General features: G+C 50.9%; 1 protein-coding gene across 1 annotated transcript in view; it reads right to left on the bottom strand.

Annotated features, from left to right (window-relative positions):
- Positions 1-1,720: 1,720 nt before the first annotated feature.
- The window catches only part of LOC139234629 (proline-rich protein 36-like), a 31,796-nt gene continuing 15,510 nt past the window's right edge, over positions 1,721-18,006 (bottom strand). Inside the window, exons 6-12 of the mRNA XM_070865315.1 lie at positions 17,490-17,671; positions 15,153-15,234; positions 13,931-14,091; positions 7,963-11,058; positions 5,522-5,647; positions 4,449-4,579; positions 1,721-2,112 (exon numbers count right to left, since the gene is read on the bottom strand). Coding sequence (XP_070721416.1) covers positions 1,945-2,112; positions 4,449-4,579; positions 5,522-5,647; positions 7,963-11,058; positions 13,931-14,091; positions 15,153-15,234; positions 17,490-17,671 — 3,946 coding nt within the window. The 3' untranslated portion in view covers positions 1,721-1,944. The remainder of the gene's footprint in view (positions 2,113-4,448; positions 4,580-5,521; positions 5,648-7,962; positions 11,059-13,930; positions 14,092-15,152; positions 15,235-17,489; positions 17,672-18,006) is intronic.

The following is an 18,006-nucleotide window of genomic DNA, read 5'->3' as shown; positions in this document are numbered from 1 at the left end:
TTCCATAGCACTCAAGTGATGGAAGTGGGTGGAGCTTCCCCTTTTATATCTGAAGGTCCAGGTTAGGAGTGTCTCCCACAAGTTCACCACCTAATGGTCATTGTTCTCACAGTGTACAACTTAGGTCAGATTATACATGGGTTACAATGCTGGTTGAATACATGACAGTTTCCACTGGTCGGGGAGACTAGAACTAGGGGGCACAGCCTCAAAATACAGGGGAGCTCATTTAAAACCAAGTTGAGAAGGAATTTCTTCTCCCAGAGGGTTGTGAATCTGTGGAATTCTCTGCCCAAGGAAGCAGTTGAGGCTAGCTCATTGAATGTATTCAAATCGCAGATAGATAGATTTTTAACCAATAAGGGAATTAAGGGTTACGGGGAGCGGGCGGGTAAGTGGAGCCGAGTCCACGGCCATATCAGCCATGATCTTTTTGAATGGTGGAGCAGGCTCGAAGGGCTAGATGGCCTACTCCTGTTCCTAATTCTTATGTTCTTATGGGGGAGGGAGGAGGGCCGGGGTGAAGTCAGGCTGGGGCGAGGTTGGGTCACGCAAAGTCGGTTCGCCAAGGTGGGGGGAGTCCAGATATCGGAACATTTTCTGGTTTCTGGATGACCCCGCCACAGATCGGTCCGGTGTCCGGATTCCGTAACATTCTGGATTCCAGAACTCTGGATTTTGAAGGTCGAACCTGTATATTCAAACCAGAGATCGATAGATTTTTGGATTTTAAGGGAATCAAGGGATTATGGGGATAGTGCGGGGCACTGAGATAGGAGATGAGCTATGATCTTATTGAATGGCGGAGCAGCCTCGAAGAGCCATGGGCCGATTCCTGTTCCTATTTCTTATGTTCTACCAGTCTGATGCGTAGAGGAAAGGCTGGAGAGACTTGGGATGGAAGTGGAGGTGTCCAAGAGTTGACCACACAGACATACAAGATAGTAAATGGCATGTAAACCACGAGTATTTAAATTAAATTGTGGGTGTAGGACAAGGGAACATGGGCTAAAACTCAGAAAAGCTAACTTTAAGTCTGATAGCTTGATCGCTAACACACACTCCTGTCGGAAATGGCACTGAAGGATTTTGGACTTTTGATAGTTGTTTTAAAGATGAAAGATGTTATGTATGTATGTAAACCTCACCAATATGTAAGACTTGCCACCAGGGGGCACACCTGTGGGAGACCCAAGAGTCACCTGGGCAAGCAGGTATAAAAGGCAGTCTACCATGCTGCTTGCTCACTCTGGAATTACATTAAAGAGACCAAGGTCACAACAGTTTGAGCTTATAATATACAGTCTTGTGGAGTTATTCTGAACATAACAAAAATGATGGACTTGAAAGCCTCGATTTCCTGCTAATGAACACAGAATTGACCAAAACAAAAATGAGGATGCACAATGGTCTCTAATATTTTTAACCCTCAATCAACATCACTAAAAACGGTTTATGGGAGCTTGCTGTGCGTAACTTGGCTGCCGCGTTGCCTACATTACAACAGTGACTACACTCCAAAAAGTATTTTATTGGCTGTAAAGCGCTTTGAGACATCCAAAACTTGTGAAAGGCGCTATATAAATGCAAGAACCTTCTTTCTTAATTGCCAACATACAGGGGCTAGTGAGGTCGAAGGTGTTCAAATCGCAGCTTGTGAACTGGGTGCGTGGGAGAGACAGTAATCTACACAAGTTAAAATAAAACAAATTCCAAGCATTTATTGCATCTGACCCTGAATACACGGCATCGGAGGCTGGAGGGTGACTTTGGGAAGGGAGCCAGGCGTCAAAAGGAGATCCTGTCTCTCGCAAGACAGACACGCTCCTCTCCCAAATACAGCACATTCCGCCCATCCACTGTTCCAGTTACTGTGGGGAAGGCCAGTCCAGCAACACTGCCCTCACGTTGGGCAATCGGCATTCCCTCGGCAGGAATTTGCAGTCACACAACTCTCGAACCCAAGTGAGATCGGTTCCTTTTCTTCAGGCCCCAGTCGCAGGACGGGTTTCGTCGCTTCCTGCCCGCAGAGCAGCTGCTGCTGTAGATCTGCACGTCATCGATTGCAGCATCGCCCTGATAGTTCAGTCCCCGAACCCCTTCAATAATCACCTGAAGAGACAAAGTCTAGGTCATAGAAATATCGAAAATAGGAGCGGTAGTAAGCCATTCAGCCCTTCGAGTCTGCACCACCATTCAATATGATCATGGCTGATCCTCTATCTCAACACCATATTTCTGCTTTTCCCCCATACCCCTTGATGCCTTTTGTGTCTAGAAATCTATCTATCTCCCTCTTAAATATATTCAGTGACTTGGCCTCCACAGCCTTCTGTGGTAGAGAATTCCACAGGTTCACCACTGTCTGAGTGAAAACATTTCTCCTCATCTCGGTCTTAAATTTCCTACCCCGTATCCTGAGACTGTGACCCCCTTGTTCTAGACTTCCCAGCCAGGGGAAACATCCTCCTCACATCCAGTCTGTCCAACCCCCGTCAGAATTTTATACGTTTCAATGCGATCCCCTCTCATTCTTCTAAACTCTAGTGAATACAGGCCTAGTCGTCCCAATCTCTCCTCATAGGACAATCACCCCATCCCAGGAATCAGTCTGGTGAACCTTCGCTGCACTCCCTCTATGACAAGTATATCCTTTCATAGGTCAGGGCTGGAAGGAGCAAACTGAGCGGCAGTAAAACGTCAATCAGCAGGTAACCGATGGCAACCGCTTCTTCCAGCAACTGAGCTTCCTGTCGCCTGTCACTTTAATTCTCCACTCCCACTCGGATATCTCCATCCTTGGACTCCTGCACTGTTCCTCCCGCCTCATCTATCTTATTTTCTCTTTTTTTTTTGTCTCTAATGGCAGCTGGTCATTATTCCATTATTCACGCCCTATCCAGATTAACCTTTTTCTAACTCCTGCCATTACTATTTCAATTCGGACCATCATCCCTTTTGTCTCTCTAATCTCTCCTGCCTTCCACCCTATCACAGATCTTCCCTTTTGTTCTTTATTCCCCTCCCCCTTTCAGTGCTTAAGAACGTGCTCTTTTCGAACATTCGGCAGTTCTGACAAAGGGTCATCGACCCGAAACGTTAACTCTGTTTCTCTCTCCACAGATGCTGCCTGACCCGCTGAGAATTTCAGCATTCTCTGTTTTTATTTCAGATTCCAGCATCTGCAGTATTTTGCTTTTGCTATTAAGAACTAGTTGCTTTATTAACAAAGGTTTAACAATCACACTACACATTACCAGTTCATCCACCAGGCTCACAACCACCTGCCTCATCGTGGATCCCCCGAACCCAACTGGCTGGGGTTTTATTGAGTCTTGTGAACATCACGAGACTGGCTAAGCCACTCCCAACTCAACAGCTCTACAACTATTTCAGTTGAACCTGTAAATCAAATGCCCCCTTTTTAAAAAGGGGCACTAAAACCAACAAATTAAACTTCTAATATTAGTGGATCAAATTAAAATTTGGTTGCCAGGGTGATGATGCACTCCAGTCCCTCTGGCACCCACCTCTCAGCAACAGCTGTACAACTATTTTGTTGTGAACAATTAAAATCAAGTGCCCCCTGATTAAAGGGGGGAGGGGGACACACCATACACTTTCAAACAAGTGGCCCCTTGTTCATTCATCTTCTCCAATCTGTTACATAGGAACAGGTGGTGGCCCTCCAGCCGATCGAGAATGTTGCAAAGGAACAAGAGGAGGTCATGCAGCCCAGGGAGCCTGTTACATCGGAACGGGATTAGTCCATTCAGCCCCTCGAGCCTGTTTAACGGGAACAGGAGTTGGCCATTTAAGCATCTCAAGCCTGTTGCATAGGAGCAGGAGAACGTCATTTAGCCCCTTGATCTTGCTACATAGGAACAGGTGCTGACCATTCAGTCCCTTGAGCCTGTTGCATAGGAGCAGGAGTAGTTAATTTCCCCCTCGAGCCTAGTACATATGAACAGGAACAGGCCACTTAGCCCCTCGAGGCTGTTACATGGGAACAATTCAGTCCCTCAACTATTTTAGTTGCAATACTTTAAACAGGTGCCCCCTGATTAAAGTGGGAGACACACTCCAAAACCTTTTCAGGTGCCCCCTTGTTTTTTGTTATTTATTTATCTATTTACTTTTATTTTTTATTTATTTATCTATTTATTGTTTCCCCCCACCACCCCTCCGAGGGCACCAAAACACAAATTATACAAGTGCCCCCTGGCTAAAAGAGGTGGGGGGGGCACTAAAACCAACAACTTAAACTTTAGACATTAAAATCAAATTAAAATTTGGTTGCCGGGGGTGATGATGCACTCCAGTCCCTCCAGTGCCCACCTCTCTGAGCATACTCACCAGGTGCATGCATTACAATGTGATTCTTTCTTCAGGACCTTGCACACTGAACCTTCCCGTTCAACGCAACACCAAGTCATAGTTTCACTTACTCGATACGTCTCCCAGTTAGTGAAAAGGTCAATCTCAGCGTTTATCCACCGCCGGCCTTGGTTTCCAGTGACGGACCACAGCCTGTGCCAGTGTGGGGAGCCCTCACGTTTCAGGTGTACATTTAAGGAGCCTGCAAAAAACAGATTTGGTCTCGGTCATCAGGCAGCTGGTTTTGAACCCCGCGTGGTGCCTCTGATAAAAAGGATCCTATTAACTCGGCCTCATTTGCAGTCGGAGAGAGAGAACCAAAAGCAAATCTTGGATTGCATTGCTGCTTTCCCGCTAGTTAGCAATCAGCCAATCGGTTTGCCTTAAGCAGGAAAGTGATCTTACCTGGTTTTCAGTCCCATCCAGATTCACATTGAAGGAGCAACGTTAATCGAAGCCAGGACTAGCTGTTCCCCACACGTCAACCTTCATACACAGTACCACAAACTTCACCCTCTCCAGTGCACATCACACATCAGCATCACACACACACACACACACACACACACGTCCCACATAAACACGTCCCACACACACACACTCACTCCAGTCACACACACACTCCAGTCCCACACACACACACACACACACACACACTCCAGTCCCACACACACACACACACACACACACACACTCCAGTCCCACACACACACACACACACACACACACACTCCAGTCACACACACACACACACACACACTCCAGTCACACACACACACACACTCCAGTCCCACACACACACACACACACACACTCCAGTCACACACACACACACACACACACTCCAGTCACACACACACACACACTCCAGTCTCACACACACACAGTCTCCCCCCCCCCCCCCCCCCACACACACACACACACACTCCAGTCCCATACACACACACACACATCCACCTCTAAACCTCCCTCCTCTGCTTATCTGCCCATCTCCAAAGTACAACCCCTTTGTCACGGAGTTACAAATGGCAGTTTTCTTCAGGTCACTTTTCTAGCAGAGAGATGGGCTTTGCGTGAATTGATTACTGAATTCCCACCCACCACAGGTAGGTCTGAATCTGGTGTCGGGGTCCCCACAACTCACCCATGTGTTTCCCATACATATTGTACCAGAACGACAGGCACTTCCGTCCTCTCAGCAGCGGGCTGCGGAGTGCGGCCTGCTCCCCGCTCTGCCGAGGATACGAAGCTTCGAGGTACAGGTACCGTCCTGTAAGAAAAACAGGGTCATCAGACCAACCATCTGACCTCGACAGGTCAAAGGAGGAAAGGCCAGAAATACACAGCATCTCCAATGTGTTTGGTTTGTAGACCCTTTATCCAATTCTGTAATCATCCCCTTTAAGGTTCTTAGTACTAGTTTAAATTTATACTCTTAAACTCTCTTTAGATTCCCCAAAGTTTCTCTGTTCCAGCGAATACATCCACGCCTCTCATTAAAACTAAATCCTTTTATTCCTGGTATTAAACAAGTGAATCCATACTGTATTTCCCCAATGGTCCTGATACACTGCTGTAAGTAAGTATCTAACTGCCCTCAGTCTAACCATCAATAATTCAATCAATTAGCTTCTGAAGAAGAATACACGCATAAGATCATAAGGCCCTTCGAGCCTGCTCTGTTATTCAATAAGATCTTCCACCTCAACTCCACCTTCCCCCCTGAACTATCTCCATATTCTTATTCTTACAGGGCTTGACAGGGTAGATGTAGGGAGGATGTTTCCTCTGGCTGGGGAGTCTAGAGCCAGGGGTCACAGTCTCAGAATAAGCAGTCGGCCATTTAGGACTGAGATGAGGAGAAATTCTCAGAGGGTGGTGAATCTTTGGAATTCTCTGCCCCAGAGGGCTGTGGAGACTCAGCCGTTGAGTATATTCAAGACAGAGAGAGATCGATAGATTTTTTGGATATTAAGGGAATCTAGGGATATGGGGATAGTGCAGCTAAGTGGCGTTACACAAGAACAGAAGAAATAGGAGCAGGAGTAACCCATACGGTCCCTCGAGCCTGCTCCGCCATTTAATACGATCATGGCTGACCCGATCATAGTAGTTGAGGTCGAAGATCAGCCATGATCTTATTGAATGGCAGAGCAAGCTCAAGGGGTCAAATGTCCAAGCCTGCTTCTATTATGTTCTTATCCCTTGATTCCCGTAGTATCCAAAAATCTAGCGATCTCGGTCTTGAATGTACTTAGCGACTGAGTATCCACAGCACACTAGGGTAGAGAATTCCTAAGAATTTTATAGGTTTCAATGAGATCACTTATGTATTGATGTGTGTATCGTCCTGGTACCTTAAATGTAATGTAAGCACAATGCCACACCAGAGGGCGCTGTGGTGGGAAACCTGGAAGTGCCTGCAACAGGCACTATAAAAGGCTGACCACCACACCTGAGAGGCACTCTGGAGCTGAACAATAAAGGACGAAGGTCACAGCAGTTAGACTTACACCAGACCGTGTGTAGTCAGTGATTTGTGTGCTACATACACCACAATCACCTCTCATTCTTCTAACCTTTAGAGAGTAAAGGCCTAATCTACTCAACCTCTCCTCATGGGACAATCCCCTCCCTCATCCCAGCAATCAGACAAGTGAACCCTCTATGGCACGTATATCCTTCCTTGGTAGGAGACCAAAACTGTACACAGTACTCCAGGTGTGGTCTCACCAATGGCCTATATAATATACAAGAGCAGCGAGCCTGGGACATCGTGGGCCCCCAACTTGCGAGAGAACAGCTCCACGGGTCGGCAAGTAAAAGAGCTGGAGCGGGTTACCACTTCAACCTCCAGCGCGAGCTGTTCCAAATGTGCGACGATTTTGAGATGGGCGACGTCAAAACCCTGGTCGCCGTTTTGGACATGGGCAGGAACATCGGCAGGGCCCAGGCACAGAGGAGTGGGAAGGTCGGGGCGGTTGAGCGGCGAGTGTTTGTGGCAGAGGAGCGGCGAGAGATCGTGGGCGGAGGTGCGACAGATCAGGGTAAGGGGCCCAGAAGAGCCGAGGGCCCAGGGGCAGCACGGGCCAGCCCAGACTGCGATATGTGTGCGCACTAGGTCCGTGCAGCAGAGCAGGTCTCCATTCGTCCTGGTTCAACCCTTGGCACTGGACCAAGACCTGGCTCTGTCGAGCCCGTGTGGTGGCTGATGTGCAACGGCCACCACACGTCAAAAAGATCCACGCACAGGCATCTTCCACCCCCTCAATTGGAGTTCAGGATCTGAAACATCGGGTCCTTCACTGAAACATCTGTGAACTCGTGGAAGCAAGTCATCCTCGTTCGAGGGACCGCCTATGAAGATGATATAATAGTAATATTAACAATATTAGACCTGAAATATTAACCTGCCTTCTGTCTTATTTCAGATTTACATACTTTGTTTTAAAAAAAATTATTTTATCATGTCTATCCATTGGCTCTTCCCCGAGACATCTTGGAAAGTGAGCCCAAAGACCTAAGCTGTCGTTGGCTGCCCTCACTCCAATCTCCCAAGTGCCTCAGACTGGTTCGGGTTCTTACCTCCTCGGTCTTTGCACTGGCCTTTTGTATGGTCTCCTTTTGGCCCAGTCTCCCGGGAGAAGGTTTGGAAGCGATGAAGCAGCCAGTCAAAGTCATCCGTAATGCTTTGTTCCCAGTCACACAAACCATGCTCAAAGTCACAGCGCAGTTCCACAGAAGGTTCGTCAATCACCGCCGACTGACTGGGAGAAATCAGATCCACATCATACAAGCGGTTGCTCACGACGGGACGCTGCAATTTGGCCAAGGTCGCTGGTGAAATAATTGAACGGGTGGCAACGGCACTGGTGACTGGCATTGGCAGAGTGTGGGGTGGCTGGAGGATTTCTGCAGGTGGAGGCACCGTTAGGCGTAGGGTGGACGGGGGCAGGGTCCCCGCGGGGGCAGTAGACGGGGGAGGGGTCCGCCCGGGGGCAGTGGACGGGGGAGGGGTCCGCCCGGGGGCAGTGGATGGGGGAGGGGTCCGCCCGGGGGCAGTGGACGGGGGAGGGGTCCGCCCGGGGGCAGTGGACGGGGGAGGGGTCCGCCCGGGGGCAGTGGACGGGGGAGGGGTCCGCCCGGGGGCAGTGGACGGGGGAGGGGTCCGCCCGGGGACAGTGGACGGGGGAGGGGTCCGCCCGGGGACAGTGGACGGGGGAGGGGTCCGCCCGGGGGCAGTGGACGGGGGAGGGGTCCGCCCGGGGGCAGTGGACGGGGGAGGGGTCCCCGCGGGGGCAGTGGACGGGGTAGGGGTCCGCCCGGGGGCAGTGGACGAGGGAGGGGTCCCCGCGGGGGCAGTGGACGGGGGAGGGGTCCTCGCGGGGGCAGTGGACGGGGGAGGGGTCCTCGCGGGGGCAGTGGACGGGGGAGGGGTCCGACCGGGGGCAGTGGACGGGGGAGGGGTCCGACCGGGGGCAGTGGACGGGGGAGGGGTCCCCGCGGGGGCAGTGGACGGGGGAGGGGTCCGCCCGGGGGCAGTGGACCGGGGAGGGGTCCGCCCGGGGGCAGTGGACCGGGGAGGGGTCCGCCCGGGGGCAGTGGACCGGGGAGGGGTCCGCCCGGGGGCAGTGGACCGGGGAGGGGTCCGCCCGGGGGCAGTGGACCGGGGAGGGGTCCGCCCGGGGGCAGTGGACCGGGAAGGCGTCCGCCCGGGGGCAGTGGACCGGGGAGGGGTCCACCCGGGGGCAGTGGACCGGGGAGGGGTCCGCCCGGGGGCAGTGGACGGGGGAGGCGTCCGCCCGGGGGCAGTGGACGGGGGAGGCGTCCGCCCGGGGGCAGTGGACGGGGGAGGCGTCCGCCCGGGGGCAGTGGACGGGGGAGGCGTCCGCCCGGGGGCAGTGGACGGGGGAGGCGTCCGCCCGGGGGCAGTGGACGGGGGAGGCGTCCGCCCGGGGGCAGTGGACGGGGGAGGCGTCCGCCCGGGGGCAGTGGACGGGGGAGGCGTCCGCCTGGGGGCAGTGGACGGGGGAGGGGTCCCCGCGGGGGCAGTGGACGGGGGAGGGGTCCGCCCGGGGGCAGTGGACGGGGGAGGGGTCCGCCCGGGGGCAGTGGACGGGGGAGGGGTCCCCGCAGTTGTATTGTATACCACTGGGGCCTCTGTTGGGGCGTTGGATGCCAGCAGAGCCTCTGCAGGAGTGGTCCCCAACAAGGTCGGTGCAGTGGAATTGGACACCAGAACGGTCCCTGCAGGGGGAGTGATCCCCAGAGGGGTCCGAGCAGGGGCAGTGGACGGGGGCTGGATCTGTTCAGGAGTGGTCCCCGGTGGGGTCCCTGCAGGGGGAGTGGGCGTTAGCAGGGTTTCTGCAGTTGTATTGTATACCACTGGGGTCTCTGTTGAGGCGTTGGATACCAGCAGAGTCTCTGCAGGAGTGGTCCCCAACAAGGTCTGTGCAGTGGAATTGGACACCAGAGGGGTAAGGGCAGGGGCAGTGGTTCCCAGAGGGGTACGGGCGGGGAGAGGAATGGTTGTCACCACCAGCGTGTCACGTGATTTAAATGCCTTGTTCCGACTATCCCGGCTACAAGTTTTCAGGAGTGAAGCCGGTCCTGGTGTGCGCGAAACCACAGTAGGTGGTTCAGTCTGTGTAGCCATCCTGATCCACACACTGGTACTTTCCCCAGCCTGAGTAGAAAGAGGTTCAGGTGCCAATGTGGCCCCTGTGCCTGGGATCGGGGATTGCGGGGTCTTAGTTGGCACCCGAGCCTGACTGGCTGGCGTCACCATTTTCGTCGGCATGGTGATCTCCGTCTGGGTGACTGGAGGAACGTCTGGCGATCTTTGTTGATGGTTTGCTGGACTTTGAGGGGGAAGAGACAATCGGTTTGGGTTGACGGCATTGGTCAAAGTGGGAAGAAGCCCACCTGATGCCAAAGATTGGTGGACATGTTTGGTTGTGCGTGTGTGTGACTCTGGTAGCTCAGTCCAGCTGATGGGGCGAGGAGTTCGCTGATCGGTGCTCAGTGGCTCAGCAGGAAACAACACCGGCGCACGAGTCTGACTGGCAAGTTTGAGGGCGAGGGGAGATGCGGGCAAGAGTTCAATTTGGCCAACAGGCTTTGGGCTTTTTGGGTGCAGAAATGGTTCCTCGGTAAAGCGTGCGACGAATGCCCTTGGACAAGCAGTGGGACGCTGAGTCAGCGACCCTGTGGCCAGTGCAGGAGAGGTTGTGTGCCGAAGGGAGTGAGTGGTCATTGGGTTTGCGGTCAGACTCTGAGCAAACGAGGACTGAATCGGAGGCTGCTGCGTTGGAGTCAGTGACAGGTCCTGAGTTTGTCCCTCACGGACCAGTGCCACAGCAGACAAATCCACCTGGTACCTGGAAGCCTCAAGTGGGTGCTCCCCGGACGAAGGTACGACAGAGTCATTGTAGGCGGCAGGTACAGACTTGGTCACCCAGGAGTCAGGCGAGCACGCACGGACCAGAAAGCACTCACGGTGTCGCTGGGAAGTGGTCACGGTCTGGCCCACTGTGGACCCATTCCCAGTCGAAGTGGTCACCAGATCAGCTGCTGTGTGAACTCCGGCCCTCGCTGGTCCAGGATAGGTCTCCCAGAACGCTTTCAGTCTCCCCGGCTTCATGCTTCTTCCAGAACCATCATCATTCACCAATGGAAGATCTAAGATTGGGTGTGTGTAGTTTGAGGGAGAAACAAAAGAGTTTAAGTCGGAATTTGTACCTTTAAAATGTCAACTGCTCAAGTTCCATAAAATGATACAGCACAGGAGGCGGCCATTTGGCCCATCATGTTTGTGCTTTCCCCATAGCCCTGTAATTCTCCCCCCCCACCCCGCCCCACCCCGGCCCCCGCATCAAGTATCTATCCAATTCCCTTTCGAAAGTTAGTATTGAATCTGCTTCCATCATCCAGATGCATATCAAACCACACTCGATCAGCTCCGCTGGACAGGCCACATTGGGAGTCTCGTGCCTGGCATGCGAACAAAGCAAGCGCTCTACTTGGAACTCCTTCACGGCAAATGAGCCAAAGGCGGGCAGAGGAAACGCTACAAGGTCACCCTCAAAGCCTCCCTGATAAAATGCAACATCCCCACTGACACCTGGGAGTCCCTGGCCCAAGACCGCCCTAAGTGGAGGCAGTGCATCCGGGAGGGCGCTGAGCACCTCAAGTCTCATCTCCGAGAGCATGCAGAAATCAAGCGCAAGCAGCGGAAAGAGCGTGCGGCAAACCAGTCCCACCCTCCCCTTCCCTCAACGACTATCTGTCCCACCTGTGACAGGGATTGTGCCTCTCGTTTTGGACTGTTCAGCCACCTAAGGACTCATTTTAAGAGTGGAAGCAAGTCTTCCCCGATTCCAAGGGACTTCCTATGATGATGATGATGAAGCAGCATTCCAGATCGCAATAACTCGCTGCATTTAAAAAAAGTTTCCCCATGTCGCCTTTGGTTCTTTTCCCGATCACCTAAAATCTGGGTTCTCTGGTTACTGACACCTCTGCCACTGGAAACAGTCTCTCCTTGTTTACTCTATATCAAAACCCATCATGATTTTTGAACACCTCTAATTAAATCTCCTCTCAACCTTCCCTGTTCTCAAGAACAACCCCAGAGGCCTCAAAGGCGAAGTAGAATTCTTGGCAGGTCCTGCAATCAGCCAGACCTTTAGTTGGGGGCACTGGTGGGAAAAGGCAACTTCCTCGCTGTCGGGAAAGGGAAGCGGGCATAGCTGCCTGCAGTGCCATGTTCTACCATCAGATGTGGGTGATGCTGCTGCTTATGAAGGAGTCCATGGACCATGGCACCCTCTCCCCTACCCCCAGGCCAATTGTACCAAGTTAGTGATTCCATCGGAAACAGTAGCATAGTGGTTATGTTACTGGACTAGTAGTCCAGAGGCCTGGACTGATGATCTGGAGACAGTTCAAATCCCCCCCCCATTGGGGATTTCCCACATTACAACCTGACTACACTCCAAACGTACTTCGTTGGCTGGAAAGCGCTTTGTGACATCCAGCGGTCGTGGATGGCACTATATAAATCCAAGTCTTTCTTTATGGCAGCTGTGGAATTTAAATTCATTTAATTCACTCAATCAATCTCGAATAAAATTTTCAGTAATGGTGGCCATATAACTGCTGGATTGCCGTTCACTAATGTCCTTTAGGGAAGGAAATCTGCCGCCCTTACCCCGTCTGGCCAATATGTGACTCCAGACCCACAGCAATATGGTTGACTCTTAACTGCCCCCTGAAATGGCCACTCAGTATTATCAAAACCGCTGTGGGAGCACCTTCACCACACGGACTGCAGCGGTTCAAGGAGGCGGCTCACCAACACTTTCTCGAGGACGATTAGGAACAGGCAATAAATGCTGGCCTTGCCAGCGATGCCCACATCTCGTGAATGAATTTTTAAAATCTTCTGTTGATATGCAGAGAAAAAAAAAGTGTGTGTGTTATGCCTGAGAACAACACGGACCGGAAATTGTGAGTCAAGGCTGGCATGTGAAGGGCATGCGGTATAATAGAAGGGAATGTGCTGAACCAGAGCATGGTATGTAACTGATATTACACAGTAAATACAAAATCAGGAGAGTTCCTCTTCAAAGGCATTTAATCACACGAGCAATGCAATTTTTCCCCACTGATTGCAGATTTGTTATGGAATCATGACCTTCCTTTTGCAGAAAGACTTCTGTATCTGCAATCCAGAGACGTATACAAGCAGCACTCTGTACCAGTACAGAGATAGGAAGAACCCATCCTTATCTGCATACCATTCCCCTCGTACAATGTCTTTCTGTACCATTCAGATAAAGGGTTCACTGTTTCCTCTCGAGATGGACACTCACCTCCCCAGCTAGGTTATAGGACATCTCCAAGTCTCGCTGCCGAGAAATAACACAAGTTGCAGGTCCCAATCGTGTAAGGGGCTGCAATCGTGAAATAGTAGAGATTCTGAAGATAGTTCTTAGTGATCCTGTATAAAATGATGAGGGGCCTAGATAGAATGGATAGGGAGGATCTATTTCCCTTAGCAAAGAGAGCTTAGATTCAACATAATTGGTAAAAGGTTTAGAGGGGAGTTGAGAAGAACTTTTTTCACCCAGAGGGTGGTGGGGGTCTGGAACTCGCTGCCTGAAAGGGCGGTAGAGGCAGAAACCCCCATAGCATTTAAAAAGAACTTGGATATACTCTTTAAGTGCTGTAACGTACAGGGCTACAGACCAAGAGCTGAAAAGTGGGATTAGGCTGGATAGCTCTTTTTTGGCTGATGGGCCGAATGGCATCCTTCTGTGCCTTAACGGTCTGATTCTACAATTGAAAGCTTTTCTTGTGCGGGAAGTTGCAACACAATCGTTACCGGGGAGGCAAAGTCGCAGAACCCCCTCCCAACTTGGTGTGTGTGTTCATAAATTTGTGAGTGGTTTTTGTTGTGCTTTTCATGGCGGTTGAATAGGATCGAGACCCACTTGCATCGAGAGGCGCCAAGCATTCCCTGAAGAGAATTGGTTCCTCAGACACTTACGTTTCACGACATTGGCCTTATCTTTGAGATGCGAGCTGCAGTTGTAGAGCCGGTTAACCTTCAGCAAGTCCATCTCGCTCAGGCGGATTCGCTGGCCAATTACAGCATCCGTAACAATCAGTGGTCTCAGGGTTGGCAGCCCGTTCTTGGAGAATGCAGACCTACAATTGGGCAAGAAATTTATTAAGGGGGGTATCATAACCCTGAATAACTCGACAACAACTGCTTGTATTAACATAGCACCTTTAACGCAGTACTTCACAGGAGCATCAAATAAAATTTGACACCGAGCCACATAGCGAGATATTAGGACAGATAGGTAGGTTTTAAGGAGAGAGTGGGTTAGAGAGGTTTAGGGAGCGAATCTCAGAGCTTGGGGCCTAGTCAGCTGAAGGCACGGCCACCAATGGTGAAGCAATTTGTTATATATGCAGACTATAGTTTATACTCTCTGTATAACTGAATAGTTGCATAAGATGGAGACTTGTTACCTGATGTACTGTCAATAATGTTTACACTGTGTACATACCATGCTGGCACCACTAGAGGGTGCAACTGGCGAAGACCGGGGTTTCCTGCCCCTGTGGCAGAGGCTGTCCACCAGAGGGCACTGCGGTGGGAGACCTGACGGTCACCTGCATAGGTGTGCAGGACCCAGTATAAAAGGCTGCCCACCATGCTAATGCCTCACTCTGGAGTTACAAATAAAGGACCAAGGTCACTGCAGTTTGAGTACAACACATTGACTCCTGGAGTCATTTGTAAGTACATTACAGACATAACACGATTAAAATCAGGGGGATGCTCAAGAGACCAGAATTAGGAGCGCAGATATATCGTGGGGGTTGTAGGGCTGGAGGAGGTTAGAGAGATAGGGAGGGGGCGAGGCCATGGAGGGATTTGAAAACAATGAGAATTTTTAAAAATCAGGGCGTTGCTGGACCGGGAGCCAATGTAGGTCAGCGAGCACAGGGGGTGATGGGTGAACGGGACTTGGTGTGAGTTAGGACACGGGCAGTGAGTTCCGGATGAGCTCAAGGTTATGGGGGGGTTGCAAGGTTCCAAATGCTGTGCAGAAGAGTTGCTGGGCTGCAATTCAACTCAGGGCTTGATAGCAGTTTGCGAATATATGGTGAGCCCCAGATTACTCGCAGCTAAGGCTATAAAAGAGAGAGAGAGAGGGGAGAGAGAGACTGCGATAGCAACTCCCCACCACACTCACCTGCTGTAGTGCAAGATGGAGCCATAGTCGTATTTGGACTTCAAATTGTTGGTGTTTTGCTTCAAGAAATTATGTTCGTAACCTGAAACAGTCATTGGCACTAGTTAGAGCTACAAAAAGGATCTGTTTGTACATCAGGATGTCTTGCATTAAACATGAAACCACTCCATTACAAGTCACATGATACCTCCATAACACATCACTAAATTTGGCCCACTCTTAGTTTGAATTGTTGTATATGCAGATTATGGATGTACTCTCTGTGTAGTCACTGTGGTTGCATAAGATGGAGACTTGTTTACCTGATGTACTATTAATAAGGTTTACACTGTGTATATACATGTTGGCACCACTAGAGGGTGCAACTGGTGGAGACCGGGGGTTTCCTGCCCTGGTGGCAGGACCCAGTATAAAAGGCTGCATACCATGCTTGTGCCTCACTCTGGAGTTTGGAAGAAAGGACCAAGGTCACTACAGTTTGAGTACAACACATTGCCTCGTGGAGTCATTCATAAGTACATCACAGATGTAATATGAATAAATCCTTTGTAGCAGCATCTACTGATATTGAGTAAGCAATTCATCCGGATTCCAGGTTTCAAATCCATCTCAGTTTCACATGCCTAATGTATAACGTATGCACCTGTGAATATTGTTACCGGTACGCTCGCGGCCTTCCGCGAGAGGTGGGCACCAGAGGGACTGGAGTGCATCATCACCCCTGGCATATTTAAATTTGACCGTTTAAAATTCACAAAGCTTTATTTGCTAATTGGTCGGTTCTAGTGCCCCTTTAAGGAGACACTCGGCTTTATTGTTTAATGAAAATAGTTGCATAGCTGTTGCATTGTGAGTGGCTTAGCCAGTCACATGATGCTCACAAGACTCAATAAAACCCCAGCCAGTTGAGTTTAGGTCCTCCACGACGAGGTATGCAGTTGTGAGCCTGGTGGATGAACTGGTAATGTGTAGTGGATGCAATAACTTGGACGCAAGAGGCAGGAGGAAGGTCTGAAAATCTGATCCACATTCAACCCTGCAGAGCTAAGGGAACTAAAAAAAAAATGGCAGCCCTGATCAAGCTGAAAGGGGAGCAAGGCGGCAGAGGAGATGCACCGAGAGTCTACAAGAGAAAAGGCACTTAAAGTTGAAAACCCACTCCAGTGTCTCAGTTCCTGGAGCTCCAACTTTCCATTGGGAGATTCCACACTTTTATTTCCAAAGTTATTTCCATTCTCCAGTCAATGTCAACTCACAGCTCTGGGCAGAGTAGGGAGAGTCAAACCTGCATCCTGCTGTGCATTGCAAGTGGCTTACTGTTAGAGGAATGGAGAAATATCTTGTCCAGAGCGTGGTTAGAAGGTGGAACTTGCTGCCATAAGGAGTAGTTGAGGTGAAACATAGGAAATAGGTGCAGGAGTAGGCCATTCAGCCCTTTGAGCCTGCACCACCATTCAATATGATCATGGCTGATCATGCAACTTCAGTACCCCATTCCTGCTTTCTCTCCATACCCCTTGATCACTTTAGCCGCAAGGGCCACATCTAACTCCCTTTTGAATATATCTAACGAACTGGCCTAACAACTTTCTGTGGTAGAGAATTCCACAGGTTCACAATTCTCTGAGTGAAAAAGTTTCTCCTCATCTCAGTCCTAAATGGCTTACCCCTTATCCTTAGACTGTTGACCCTTGGTTTTGGACTTCCCCAACATCGGGAACATTCTGCCTGCATCTAACCTGTCCAATCACGTCAGAATTGTATATGTTTCTATGAGATCCCCTCTCATCCTTCTAAACTCCAGTGAATATAAGCCTAGTAGATCCAGTCTTTCTTCATATGTCAGTCCTGCCATCCCGGGAATCAGTCTGGTAAACTTTCGCTGCACTGCCTCAATAGCAAGAATGTCCTTCCTCAGATTAGGAGACCAAAACTGCACAGTACTCAAGGTGTGGCCTCACCAAGGCCCTGTACAACTGCAGTAAGACCTCCCTGCTCCTATACTCAAATCCTTTCACTATAAAGGCCAACATACCATTTGCCTTCGTAGATGCATTGAAGGGGGAGCTCGATAAGCATGAGGGAGAAAGGAATGGAAGGATCGGTTAATGGGATGAGATGAAGAGGGGGTGGGAGGAGGATGGTGTGGATAAACACCGGCCTGGTCCTGTTCAGCCGAATGGCCTGTTTCTTTCTGTGCTGGCTGTAAACACTTTGCAGGGCCCAAAGGCATCACAGTGACGCCCTTAGCCCGGCTTGGAGTTCAATATTCCTGCAGGGGGAATTATCCCGCATATTTGAGGGGCAAGAAATAAAAAGGGGTAGGAAACACTTTACCAGGCCACACGTTCTTCCACTCGATCTTGATGTATTTGTCTCGGTCGCTCCTCGCATGCTCATGCCAGAAGCCCAGTGAGTGCATGATCTCGTGTTCCACAACTCCTTTCCCCTTCTTCAGGCACTGGTGGTTCAGCGAGATGAGTTGCATCCCGCCAACACGACCCACAGAGGAATAACATCTGAGAAGGAGGAGAGAGAGGGGCAGAGAGAGAGAGAGAGAGAGAGAGAGAGAGAGTGAGAGAGAGTGAGAGAGGCGCAGAGAGAGAGAGAGCGAGAGAGAGGCGCGCAGAGGGAGAGCGAGAGAGAGAGAGAGAGAGAGAGAGCGAAGCACAGAGAGAGAGAGAGAGGCGCAGAGAGAGAGAGAGAGAGGCGCAGAGAGAGAGAGGGAGAGAGAGAGAGAGGCGCAGAGAGAGAGAGAGAGAGAGAGAGGGGCAGAGAGAGAGAGAGCGCAGAGAGAGAGAGATGCGCAGAGAGAGAGAGGGAGGCGCAGAGAGAGAGAGGGAGAGACGCAGAG

This window comes from Pristiophorus japonicus, chromosome 22 (genome assembly GCF_044704955.1).
Source record: "Pristiophorus japonicus isolate sPriJap1 chromosome 22, sPriJap1.hap1, whole genome shotgun sequence".
NCBI lineage: Eukaryota > Metazoa > Chordata > Chondrichthyes > Pristiophoridae > Pristiophorus > Pristiophorus japonicus.
Note: the sequence above shows the minus strand (reverse complement) of the source record. Positions and strands in the feature narration are given on the sequence as shown.